The sequence below is a fragment of the Falco biarmicus genome, chromosome 6 (assembly GCF_023638135.1).
Source record: "Falco biarmicus isolate bFalBia1 chromosome 6, bFalBia1.pri, whole genome shotgun sequence".
Classification (NCBI taxonomy): Eukaryota; Metazoa; Chordata; class Aves; order Falconiformes; family Falconidae; genus Falco; species Falco biarmicus.
Genome location: NC_079293.1, coordinates 64,833,933 through 64,847,404, shown reverse-complemented (window position 1 = coordinate 64,847,404; position 13,472 = coordinate 64,833,933). Strand labels below are relative to the sequence as shown.

General features: G+C 37.0%; 1 protein-coding gene across 3 annotated transcripts in view; it reads left to right on the top strand.

Moving 5' to 3' along the window:
- The window catches only part of SLC16A10 (solute carrier family 16 member 10), a 71,551-nt gene that overhangs the window by 41,642 nt on the left and 16,437 nt on the right, over positions 1–13,472 (top strand). For all 3 annotated transcript variants that reach the window (XR_008822505.1, XR_008822504.1, XM_056342823.1), the window contains exon 3: positions 1,537–1,975. Coding sequence is in view for 1 of the 3 variants with exons in the window: in XM_056342823.1 (XP_056198798.1) it covers positions 1,537–1,975 (439 nt within the window). In the remaining 2 variants the exon portion in view is untranslated. The remainder of the gene's footprint in view (positions 1–1,536; positions 1,976–13,472) is intronic.

Here is a 13,472-nt window from a genome sequence, read left to right as displayed (position 1 = left end):
TAAAAATATTTGTAATGCAGGAAAATATTTTACTATGTATGTCATGCTACAGACTCTTTGAGTGAATCTACAGGTGCCAGCAGAAGTTCTGTCCTTTACTGTATTACAGTCCTCCTCTCGTTTTATAACTTCTGTTTTTATTTTGCCTGGTTATTTTCCATTGATAAAGGTAATCAGTCTTTCCTCCTTATGTTGTTTCTGCTGTCTTACCTTGTGTATAATCAGTTTCAGAAATTGATAGTTTAAGGCAGAAAGCAACAATATTATGTTACACAAATACTTTTTCACAATAGTACACAAAAGCAGAGTTCCTTGTGTCAGGCCTTTGTTAGTCAAATACTATTTTCTAAAAATTTCTGTAATTGCATGGGAAGCTTGTGGACTGTATTTTGCTATAGAGATAACAACCTGTGATGAAAAGCACTACATAAAGTATTCATAGTCCTTTTTTTTTTTTTAAAAAAAAGTTAATATATTGGCTAACAAGTTAAATGGTTTTCTGTAACTGCCTTAAAAGTAGGTGGTGGCTGATAGAAAAGAGCCCATAGTTTGTTGAAAAAGCAGCATAAAATAAATTAAATGAATCATCATGTGCCATCTTGAATCTTGTATAAAAACATTTCTCACACATTGCCTCCTTCATCTAAATGTAAAAAATTCTTCCTTTGACTTATTAATATTACGATACTAATCTAATTAATTATAGTAACACTGTTACTTCATACTGTTAAGATTTCTTGCACAAGCACCTCTTTAATGTCGTATGTCTCCCTGTGATCTAATACAATGGCTCTGCTTCATTTCAGTAGTATAGTAGATGGCAATGGTGGAGAACCTTCTGATGAAGATTCGCCTAAACAGAGCTGGAATGTTTCATTCTTTATTAACTCTTTCCTGTTTCTTTCTTAGCATATCCAATATCTAGATCAAAACACTGAATTTTGAATATTTAATAAAAAGGGGATTATTTGTCTAAAAAGATTAGTACCTAGAGTTTATTATTTGCTAATAATGTATTATATTACCAAATACTGACAGTATTTTTGTTTTATTTATTATTAATGATGTTTTCCACTTTTGCTATTGTATTTTCATAATAAACTATGTAAATACTTTATTTTTTGAGTCCATGAGGAGTGTTCACTTCTTTGTTTGAACTGCTAGCACAGTGAAGAAATGCGTAAATCAAAACAATGTAATTTTCTTTGGAAAAGAAAAAAACAAAACCCAGCAATGGTTTAACTTGCATTTGGCAGATTCACCCTAACAGTGATTTTTAAAACTTGTAGTGAGACTTTTTGGGTGTAATTATACTTGGCTTTTTTACCTGTTCAGTGAATTCTATGAAATTTTCAGTGGAAGAAAACAGCTGAATTAAGCTGTTTTCATTTCAGCTATAAGTACATACAAACTCTTAACTGACCCTGTAAGCATGTCAATTCATTGAAAAACTGCCTTGCATATGGTAGGTGAATGTGAGCATACAGTGCTGTACAAAACACTAATGATTTTTTTTTCTTTTTTCTTTTCATGTAGCACCATTGAACCTCTGTATTTCACCTATGGAATCGTATTTGCCTGTGGCTGCTCGTTTGCGTACCAGCCGTCCTTGGTCATTCTTGGGCACTATTTCAAGAAACGCCTTGGACTAGTGAATGGCATTGTCACTGCAGGCAGCAGCTTGTTCACTGTGTCACTGCCCTTCCTCTTGAGAGTTTTGATCGATTCTGTTGGCCTATACAACACCTTGCGGGTCCTGTGCATCCTTACGTTTATTTTGTTCCTGGCTGGCTTTACGTACAAACCCCTTGTTTCCAACACAAAAGACAAGGAGGGAGGAAAGAAGGGAAAGTTCAGATTTCCTCCTGGAAAAAAGATTTGCAATTTCTCAGTTTTCAAAGTTCTTGGTTACCGAATCTGGGCTTTTGGGATACCAGGTGCACTTTTTGGATACTTTGTGCCTTATGTTCACCTGGTAAGCGCATGTTTCTTCCTACATATGATGTATTTAAAAATTAACATATTTCCCTTTGTGTTAAGGACTAAGAAAATGATTTGAGATAGGAAGCAATATTTAAAGTGCAAGTTGTGTTGGGGAGAAACACAAAATTAATTTTGGTGCTCTGAGAGGGCTCTAATCAGAACTACTAGTTGATCCAGTTTAAAATTTTAGTTCCTTGTTCTCAATTGAAAATTTAGAATACTTTAACTATAAAGAAAGACACTTGAAAAGTATTCTGTGCTATTCCAAAGAGTTCTTTATTTTGGTACTCAGCTGCATACATTGCCAATTATATTTGTGTGTTTCAGAGGAATAATGGAAGGAATACATAACAGAAAATAGGTAAAACTTCTATTTTTTGTTCCTTTAAATTGAGGTATGTTTGTTAAAATGTGCATTTTTATAGTATATTTTTATAGACAACTTTCCAGGTTTATTAAAAGCAAAATACTTGGCTTTTTCTGTCTCAAGCTTTGTCATTTACCACTATAGCACTAATATAACTGATCCTGTTATCTGGTGCTTCTAGCTGCCAATTCATCAGTTTTTGTTGCTGTCAACAGTAATTGATGGAGCTTTAGCTTCTGTTGATGGGGAAGCTGTCAGTCAGCCATTTTTTATACGTGTACTAAAGTTAACTTGTTTCCCTAGCAGATTTCTGCCCCACCCCTCGTGGTACACTGTTAATCCAAGAAGTTTTGATGCAGCTGGGAGATGCATTATGTGAAATGTATCTGGCTGGCACTCATTGCACTACTTAAATGGTGAATTATTTTTGAATGGCTTCCTGGTGGTGCTGTTTAAACTGAAGTGATAACAAACCAAAAGGCTTAAAAGGGAAAGCGGGGGGGGGTGGGGGTGGGGGTGGCGGGGGGGGAGCTTACAACCTGCTATGGGATGCTCTATTTAGACCATTACATATACCCATGTTCAAGAGTATGTGAATAGTACCCACTATGAAAACAGAATAATACTACTATTTATTATTTATCTATGATAGAACAGTAAGATTAATAATAATAGATGTCTTGAATTCTGTCAAAAAATCTTCAACTCTTTACAAGCTTATGCGTTTGTATGCAATATAGCAAGTGGTGTGTGTCACTGCTTTCTGGTGATACATTGGTTAGGTTACTGACTCTTCGTCAGATACTTACTTTTAAAATTACCTTAGGGTGGGGTGGGGTTTTTTTTGAGCAGCTGTAAATGGACTTTTATTCATGGCTAGTTCTTGTTACTTAGTTTTCAATTGTGCAGATCTTAGTTTAGTTTGTAGTGTCATGTAGTGTTACAGAATATTTCAAAGGATTGTACTATTGTGACATCTTATGCTATTTCCCGGTAAGTTTTGTAGAGATGCTTTGAAATAAAACTGTTAAGAGGAGTAGAAGGGAAGTGTTGTAGAAAAAGCTATTGGATAGCTCATAAATGATCATTAACTGTTGCAGAGAACTGAACAAGGCTATACAAACAGTCATGTAGGACCTCTAAAATATATTTATTTAACAGAAAGCTTGAAACTTTTGACCAAGACACTTGTATGAATGCTCCTTGTTTCTAGATTGGATTAAAGCTAACAGTTGACTTGTAGAGGACAAAACCCTTTGTATCTCTCTTTATATTATGAAATTTTTCTTTTTATAGTGTGCTTTCACTCCTGCTGAGTGCTTTTTGCCCCATATCAGATTGGCAGAAATTCTGATTGCGAAATACAACGTCCAGTACAGAAAAACAACTTGATCAAGGCTGTTTCTAATATAACGTTTGGTAACACTATAAAAATATTCCAAAGTACAGCTAGAATCTAATATTTTAGAGTACCTCAAAATTATGCTAAGATATTTAAATTCCACTTGTTTTTGCTCAGATGCTCAGAGTTTCAGAGGAAGCATGAAGTTTAACTATTTATAACGTAGAATCTTCGACGGTAGTCAGTTTGCTTTGTTTACCACTTTTGAGGGAGGAAGCTTCACCAGCTCTTAGGAACTCTTCACTAAGTAGTTTTACAATCAAAAGCTGCTCCTGACACCCACACATTTTTGTTCTACTTTACTTGTCTTTAAATACTCAATTCTATTGTATAATTCTCTGGTGCCTCTGTAAACAAGAGAGGAAAATAATCTTAATGTATAGTAAGCTCCCACTACTTTTAAATAAAACCATTCTAAACAAGAAGCTTAGCTTTCATTCTTGGCCTTGCAGATGGCACTGTTAAATGGAAAACAGCTTGATTTTTTTTTTTTTTCCCCTCTCTCTAATCCTGTAAAACATCTGATCGTTTATAATTCAGATTTCTAACAAAAATTTAATTTAGGTACCTTTCAATATACACAAAGAATCCATGGAGGACTGAAGTACTCCTTAATTTGTTATATACCCAGGACTCTTGACCATAGTCTGAAATACTTAATGCCCAAACCAAACTCTGATCAGTGATTATCATAGGGATGGTATGAAACAGTATGAACTGGAATAAAATTTCATGTGTTTATGCTGATAAAGAAACCATGTAGGTATCATCAACCTCAGATTTCATTTTTTTTATGTATATGGTCCATTAAGTACTATGTAATTGCTCACTAATCTTTCAGAAATCTTTATATACAAACAGTTTAATAAAATAATCCTTAGCTTTACTGATGTTGAAATGGCAAATTTAAAACTTGAATTTCATCAATAGCAGTATTTCTACTTTCAGAAGGTATAAGATTTTTCTAACCTTTTGATAAATTATCAGGATTAAAAGAGTTTAATATCTGCAGGTCACATATTTAAGATTATTTTATAATTATTTTGTATGTGGTTGCCAAGGATGGATGTAGCCTCAGTAGCAGAAATCTGACAGAAAGCAGGAGTTCATATCGCTGGGTTGGAGGATGCAGTCAGAGGACTAACAGTGAACTTGCTGCTTGGGGTTTAAAGCATGAAGTCTTCTTGCAGCTAAACCCACCATTTCTGTACTTATTTCTACATAAACCTAAACTCATTCAGATACTTTGGTCTGCTTTTGGAACTAAACAAACATTCATCCCTCTAACTCATTTAATAATTGCAAAAAGAAGGGAAAATATTTTTATTTGAATGAGATATTTAGTTTTATGAACATAGCATTTATTGCTGATAAGCAATGATGTATGCTGGGGGGACTACTGAAAACCTTAGAAAACTCTCTGTGGATCTGTATTTGATAAAGTAAATAGATCAGTGTTTATGAAGGAACAGAATGGATTCTGCCCTTCAGCACAGATACTTCAACTGTAGCAGACAGCTCTGGACTTTTTTAATACTAGTTTTGTCTGCTTCTGATAAAACTGCATTTTATGTACTTCTAGAAGTACATAAAAGTACGTACTTCCAGATAAGTCAAAGGCTGTAAGAAAAAATAACTTTTTGCTAGTATATCTACCAAACCAGAGATTACTTTCCTCAACTTTGGAAAATGAGTTACTATTTTCCCATTGTATACTGCATTTTTAAAATTATAGTAATATTGGAAAAGGGATATAATACTTGGGCAAGTGACAACTTTCATTATGCTAAAAGTCTGGAAAATTTCCCACCATTAGAGCTGGCTGACAATAGCCAGGCTGCTAGTATGGGATGCTGGTTGCAAGTGCCCTAAGAAAAAACACTTAAGATGTAGAGCCTCATGTCTACAGCTCTTCCCTTAGCCCTCAGGCCTGGTTCCTGTACTCAAGTCCCATTTTTCCTACTTGGAAAGGCAGTTTCTGCCAGTGTTGGGTGCTCCTATGTGATGGAACACAGGTGCCACAGGCCCTACTGGTTAGAGCTGTTGTGTGCCACCACCACCAGCCTCCATGGTGACTGGAGGTTGCGGACTTGATGTGCTCTAGTCACTGCACATCAGCTGCTGTCCGCTGGCTTGGCACAGCGGAGGAGCTCCCAAGGTCCCAGGTGTATTGTCTCTGAGTGCTTCCGAGGCCAGCCCTTATTTCTGTGTGTCTCTTGTGTTTTCTGAAGCATATTGGAAAGGAAGATGCGTGTTGTGAAACTTGCAGTAAGCAAGAAATAAAAGCTCATTTTAGGCTTTGGAATTAGCCAGGTCTTTGCAGTTTTAACCATCTGCACTGTCTTTGCTAGGTAGAGTAAAAACTGTTAAAACCAGGGAAGAAAACCTGCTCGTGAGCTAGGCCTTAACTAAATTAAATTAAAAAAATAATTATATGGGATGCTCAATAGGATTCATATCAGGGAGCTGGCAATAATTACCAGTCCCTGACTTGTAGATACCAGCTGCGTGCAAAATAGGCATTACTCTTTTTGGCACTTGCAGGGGAGAACCAAAAAGGGAGAGCTTTTCTTATCCCACTTTAATTGGTGTCAAATTCTGTTAGTAGGTGTTCCATTCCATGTGATTTTGGGGAATTGGGAGAAATACTATAAATAGATTTTGACTTAATTTTATAATATACTTTTAGCATTAACTCAGATTGAAGAGCAAGTTGATAACTCATAGGATTATTAAATCAAAGAGCTGTTATTCCTCTTAGTTTTAAAACCAGTTTAAACTGCAGTGACGGAGAACTTTTTCCTTTGATGTCTCTCTAAAATAGGCAAATAACCAAATAAGACTAGTTTAGTCCATTCAGGTTTAACTTGTGAATCCACAGCAGAAATCTGTTAATGCAAAATATTATTTCAAAGTTATTTTTAATAAGGCCTATCTCACAACGAAATGATTAAGTTTATTTGAAAGAAAGTATACGTGGTCTCTGCCACTTGTCCTGTGCTCGTTCTGCTAATAAACAGAGAACTTATGGTTTTCAGGAATCCGAGTCTGATATTAAGTGTTTAGTACTGTTCTCTCTTACCCTTTAAAAAAGTGTGTACTTAATCAGGATTGTGCATCCTTAATTCTTATGAGCTTGTTAGATCAATGCTATTAAAATCCATATAAGGTCACATGTTAGGTAGTTTAAAAGATATGCTGTTGCTTTTTGTACTTTATTTAGCAGGGTGAAAAGAAATGCTGCTTAAAATGCATGTTATTACTGCTTAGCTCTTCCTAAGCAGTGACTTAAGGTCACTACTAAAGGTTCAGTATAAATTTAGGACTAAATTAATTATGAAATATTTACAAAAAAAAAGGGGGCCTAGTATCATGTTGTGTTTTGATATAGCAATATGCAGCCACTATGAGGAATACTGGTAGGACTGAGAATATAATCTTAACACTTCCAGTGCAATATTTCAGTCACACAGTAATTTGTCTTGGGACATTTACAGTATCTCCATTAATTCAATTTCAAACAAAAACATGGTTTGGTTTAGCAATTACTTCTATTAAATGCCTCTTGTTAATGATAGGTGAAGGTTACCATAACACCTTAACACTGACTGGACTCTTAAACTTTCAGAATAGCTCAGGAAAAATAAAGTTTCTCACCCTGCTTTGCAGACTACTTCTTAATTTACTGTGTAAATTTGGCTTTTCCTTTTGATGCTTATGCACATTCATATTCCATGATGGGTACATACATGCATATGTAGAGATTTTTCGTTAGTAGTAATGTGGCGTGTGTGTTTTCTGTGTCTGTGCTTCATGTTTAAGGTATGAAAAAATGGCGTGTGCCTGGCCATTTTTTCTAGCAATTTTATTGGGAGAAATTTCTAGTAATTGTCTTGGGAGACAGATTTAAATATTGGATTTATTCTCCTCTGTAGATAGATACTGAAGATTCAGTGTTTCATTGCTTCTCTGAACTTGTATGTGCCAGGAATAGGTTCAGCTGACCACTAAGGAACAGGGAAGTGGAGAGTGCAGACTTAATGATTGGAAAAAACAGGTAGATACTGCCTCAGAGTCTAGAAACTGCCCCTCAGAAACAAAGCATCACCTTGGACCCCGCTTTAAGATTTTTATGAACTGTATGGGAAAAGAAAATGCATCTTGGAATGAAAAGTAAAGAGGCTTCTAAGTAGCTGGCCAGCTAAAAGGTATTCCAGAAAGGTATAGCAGCCCCAGGACTATTGTTAAGTACAGACTCTGAGGATCTCCTGGCATCTTATTTGAAAATACAACATCTGCTGGTAAATTGCTTTTCAAATTATTGGGGAAACTTTTACCAATGAGGTGAGGGTTTAGCCTCTAAATAAGCCTGGCTGCCAGCAGTGAACACTGTGTAACTGTTTCACTGGAAATTAAAACACACTACAGTGTGTATGTCCTGTGTGATGTTGTGGTTTGCTATATGGAAATCAGAAACACACTGTTTGGAAGAATTCAGAGGAGATTCCTTGCTCCCCATGGTATTTTATGTTGCATGATGGTAATCAGTTTAGCCACCTTCTCTTTTTATAGACCTTGGGAATGGGTGGGAAGAAGCGCCAAGTGATGACAAGCATTCTCACATGCCGTTAATCTCCTGCTCTGCTCAGTCCACAAACAGCCATGTGAGACTGAGTACCTTGCTGTGTTTCCTTTGGAGACCACTTGGCCCATTTTTAGCATTTGAGACGGCATTACCTGGCTTACCTAGTCATCTTGGGCTCTCTTTCATCTGGATAATCCTTCTAGTTCAGTTTTTCCTATTCATTACCTCCTATGGTCTTTCAGCTGTCCTTCCAATGATACCTCTTAAAACCAGAAGTTTCCTAGGACACAGGAAATTACTTTCATCTCTTTAAAAAAAAGAAAAGTTTAGGGAAACATGTTCATCTGCAAACTGAAGTTAGGTGCAATTGAGAGGCTGGTTCTTGTGTCTTAGCTTTCAGAATTCAACATTTCCATTACATTACCACGTGTTGAAGTTCCTTAGGTTGTGTTATGTCAAAACCATTAACAATACCAGGGCCCTTATTTGAATTATTGACAGCTTTGAGGATTTTAGCCTAGGTCTTTGAGGTAACTGACTAATGCAGACAGATACCCTCTACAGAAGATTCTTGGTGCTGAAATATAGAGACCTGATCAAAGAGCTCAATAGGGCTTTCAAACCCTTGGAAGTCAAACATTTTCCCTTGGCATAATATGAAGGCTTTGGTGGCCTCTTTGGTTTCCACATTTGCAAGGGTGTACTTCTCTTGCAGTAAGTTCTAGAGGCGGTTCAGGCTTGCAGATCAAAACACAACAGTGAAAACGTACGTTGTGCTACGTGCCAGGCTATGTCTGTGATCACATATGGGCTGTCAAAGGCTGGCCTGTTCCACAGGCAGGTGTTTTTTATAGATATGCTTCTGCCTTCTTGAAATTTGAGTTTGAGTGTCTGTGGGGGCCCTCCTTTTGACACCCAGGGCAATTAGTTCACTGAGGGAAGCTCACTAGTTTTAGTGACAGATACAGTACCCTCAAAACATAAACTGTCTTTTCAGAATTTGTGAATCTGTTCTATAGACAGTCCCTAGGCTTAAAGATAGCTATGGGCACTTCTGCAATTCTATCTTCTGTCATCAGAGACAAAGGTCATGGTCGTTTTGCTGTATAGGGAAGCTTTAAAGCAATGTATTTCAGATGTATCTCATCAGAACAGATGATGGGCACTTAAAGGCTAAATCATTCCATCTGTTTCTCAGATGGAAGCTAAACTGCATTCAAAATTTTCACCATCCTAACAAGGCACACTTTTTTTTTTATTCCTGGGAGAGGCATGGAGATGGTTGGTATCACTGTAAAGTACCTGTTAGTCATAAGAACTTCTTAATGCACATAAACCCCCTCATTTCATACACTGCATCACAAAATCAGACAGCTCAGATAAACATTAGTCCATCCTCTGTGTGGCCTAGTCTGTCTCCAGATCATCTGTGTTTGTTGCTTTGAAGTTCCAGGGTCTAGTGCTCTGCCCACGTAGTCTACCCTTGGACAAAAACATAGTGCTGTCTGCTGGTCTGTATTTCCTACCTTTTGCTGGAACATCCATTTTGTTCCTGTTCTTTAGCTAGAAAAGCCTTTTCTTATTTTAGAAATAACATCATGAACAGGAGGACTTGCTGATATGGATTATAGATGATGCAGTTTTTTGCCAGATTTTATTTCCCTTCCTTTTCCTATCTGCAGTGTGAAATCCTTGGCTTTTTGTGATTTAACTATTCTACAACTGTTATATCACCTTGGACTGCCTTCTTACATTGAACCAGGATGATCTGTCCTTCAGGTCTGTTCTTTATGAGCCAGCTATTTTGACTTCTCCCATTTCTCATTCTGTATCAGTGATGTGCCTTGTTTTTGTTAACAAGAGATCAGATTCTGCTGTGCAAATTCTATGTCTAAACCTTTGCCCTGTAGAACACGTGTCAATAAAACCCGTCTTCCTGTGCAACCAGCTTGAAGAAATGAAGAGCCAAGCTCTCATGAGATCCTCTGTAGCCACAGTTTTTTCTAGGAACTTCTTGAAATTCTTACTATGTGCTTGAACACTGACTGTATTCACTTCGATGTACTCAGTTTCTGAAAGGCCTTATTTCTGCAGGACAAAACAGTCTCTCTATTCTGCCTATTCAGGAAAATAGCTATCTTCTGCTTGTAAACCGCACCTCCCTAAGCAAAAGCTCTGGGTCATTAAGAAGAATTATACTGGAAAATATGAAGGGTATAGAAACTACCCAAGATTCGCCAAGCAGAACTGAGCTGCCATATCAGGACAAGCTATAAGATAGGATGAATCTCATTGCAGTAGTTGATATTCTGCCCAACAAGACCCCAGTCATAAGCCATAACATTGCTTACAAATATTTTTGTAACTTTTCAAGCCTCCCCTACTGGTGTTGTGTTCCCTAAATATTTTCAGGTGTGACATCTGTGGATTAGACCTCTCATTTGAGAAGCCAGTGTTTCAGCTGCTGTCCTAAGAGTGGTCATCTCCACACAGACAGTGGTAGTTGCTTTGTGTTCTCTGCAGTGCATGAGCTCAAGGAGCTGTAGTGGAAAGGAGTTGCATACCTTGCAATAAGTGAAGCTTTCCAGTTTGTGCATTCTGTACCTATAGTCCTAACTCTACACCTCCCTCCTCCCTTTAAGTTGCCATAACTCTGAATCCCACAGTGAAGACAGATAGAAGCACAGATATAAATGCTGTCCTATGTGTCAGAGTACAAAGCATGATGGAAAGTATGATATATACAAATCTCTAAACTTAAGCATATTACTTGGATATGCATGCATGTTAAGTGCATACACATAGCATGTCTTGAAGAAATTCAGTTCTTGTAAGGTAAGTCCTGTCTCTGTGTCGTGAACCACTGGTATTACGTCATAAATTTGCTGCTTTTAAAATGTTGTTTAAAATATTTAATATTTAATTGGTATGTCTGGACTTTTTTACTCAAACTGGGGAAAAAAAAAGTCAGCCTCCATCACTATATTCACTTGCTTTTATGGGCTGCTGTTCAAGAAACCTGTGCATTTCTTCAGGTCTCCTATATCACTCATGTGTCTGAGGTCTACTACATCCTTCCCAGAATCTGCTGTTAGTCTGAATGTTAGTTTTGTAATGATAGGTTAGTATCTTTTAAATTATGTCCAGTACTAATAGATAACTGTGTGTCAAACAGTTATTTCTCTATACTGTAGATAATCTAAAAAAGTTAAAACTGTAGGTATAGCTGTCAATTTTAGCACTATTGCCTTTCTCATCTGCTTAATCTACCATATTTCTGTCTCCAGTGGAAGACTAACAAGGCACTGATTTTGTAAAGGTCCAATGTAATTATTAAGCAGATATCTCTTAAGACCCCAAATCTTCAGTGGCTCCCCATGCTTTACTTGCTTTTCTAATCTTTGCATTTATCTCCCTTCAGATCTCAACATCTGCTGCAGTTTGCCCAGGTTAGTGAATTTTTCCCCCTTTATCCACTTCTGTAATTATCCTGTGCACCCATTTCTTTCTCAGTATACCTCAATATGTTGATCTGGCAGTATTTATTCTTAGCTAGATTGTCCACTCTTGACATTGGGGGTGGTGGTGGGAGAAGAAATGAATTATTTCCTGCTTTATACTTGTAACTGTTATGAAAGCATATTTAAACTGTTTTCCAAATAAGTACTGGAGAAGAATAAAAATCATAAGTATGGAAAGAATAGAAACTGAAAAGAATGGTTCTGGGTTTTTTTTAGAAGTAAAAGTGAATGACAGTTTACAAAAATATTTTAGATAGCAGCTATACTCGGGTACAAACAACAAGATGGTGTTGAAGGATAAGAGCAAAGCAATCTTTCTGAGGTCTGTGTAATAGTAGCAGATTGAAAGGTCTGAGTTACATTATTATTTCCTTTCTGTCAGCCTCTAGCAGCACACTAGTTAACGCACTCTTGCATAATAAAAGCTGTTCTGATAGCAAACAGAGCATATAGTTCAAAATCAGATTAAATTACAAAGGGTTTGTGTGTTTGTTTTTTTTGTTGTTGTTGGGTTGTGTGCGTTTGTTTTTTGGTGTTTTTTTTTTTTTAAGTGCTATTTTAATGGTAAACTCAGCATCCTGCCTTTGGGTGCTTGAAGCATCTTGACCTGGATCAAACTCTTCAAGCTCCACAAGTGCCTGAAATCACAGTTGATGGTTTTTTCCTGCCTTCCTTATACAGAGTAAAGAAACTAATCGCCCAGTTTAAGAGAAGAACCTTCCTTCCCTCACATACAGACCAGTTCTTGTGTCTAGTTTCTGCTCCAAGAAGAGCTGAATAGAAATCCTCTTTGCTTTTTAAATCCTGTTCAGACTTGTGAATTTCTTTCCATATATTTTGAATTTTCCCTTGAGGAAATCCTGGAACCTAGTTCTTTCCATTTGATTGCCTGTAACTGTCAAGCTGTGAGCTATTTTTCAGGTTATTTTCTGATGATTGAGTTGAAGTTTGTCACTGCTACTGAGTGGAATATTTCCTAGGAAAAGGGAGAGGTGGTTTTGGATTGTTTCAGACGGGAAAGAACTGCACATAAATGTCTGTATCCTGAGTAAGGGCTGTATCTCTGTATGAGGGGGAGAGACTATCATTATAGTGTCTTCTTGTGTTTTAAATGAAAATATGCCTGCTTAATTCCTCTGTGCCCTGATCTGGTAGATATTTGGCAGTGTATTTGGGACTTCCATCTAGAACTGAGACTCTTGCAAGGGCTTTCTTCTGTGTTTCCCAGTGGAATGAGACAGGCACTTCACCCAGCTCTGTGAAAGCTGAGGTGCTTATCTTATGACCATCTCCACAAGTAGATCTCTAATATTGAGATATTACAGATGCCTTCAGAATCGTGGCGGCTGAACAAAGGTTTGAGACTCTGTTTTGGTTTTAGTCACCTAAGTCCTAGGTTTTAAGGAGTCTAGTCCTGAGACACTTGGTGTCACAAATTCTGTTGTAGAGTAAGGAAGTCAGCCTCTCTTAGAAGATGACAATAGCATTGTAACATGTAGGTAGATTAATAAATCCGTATTTTACCAACCAGTTAAGTCAAGCTAGTTGTTTATTATGTTGTTCTTCAAGGTAGGGAAGAAATACAGTCTTTATGTTCATAAATTTTAGAAGGGG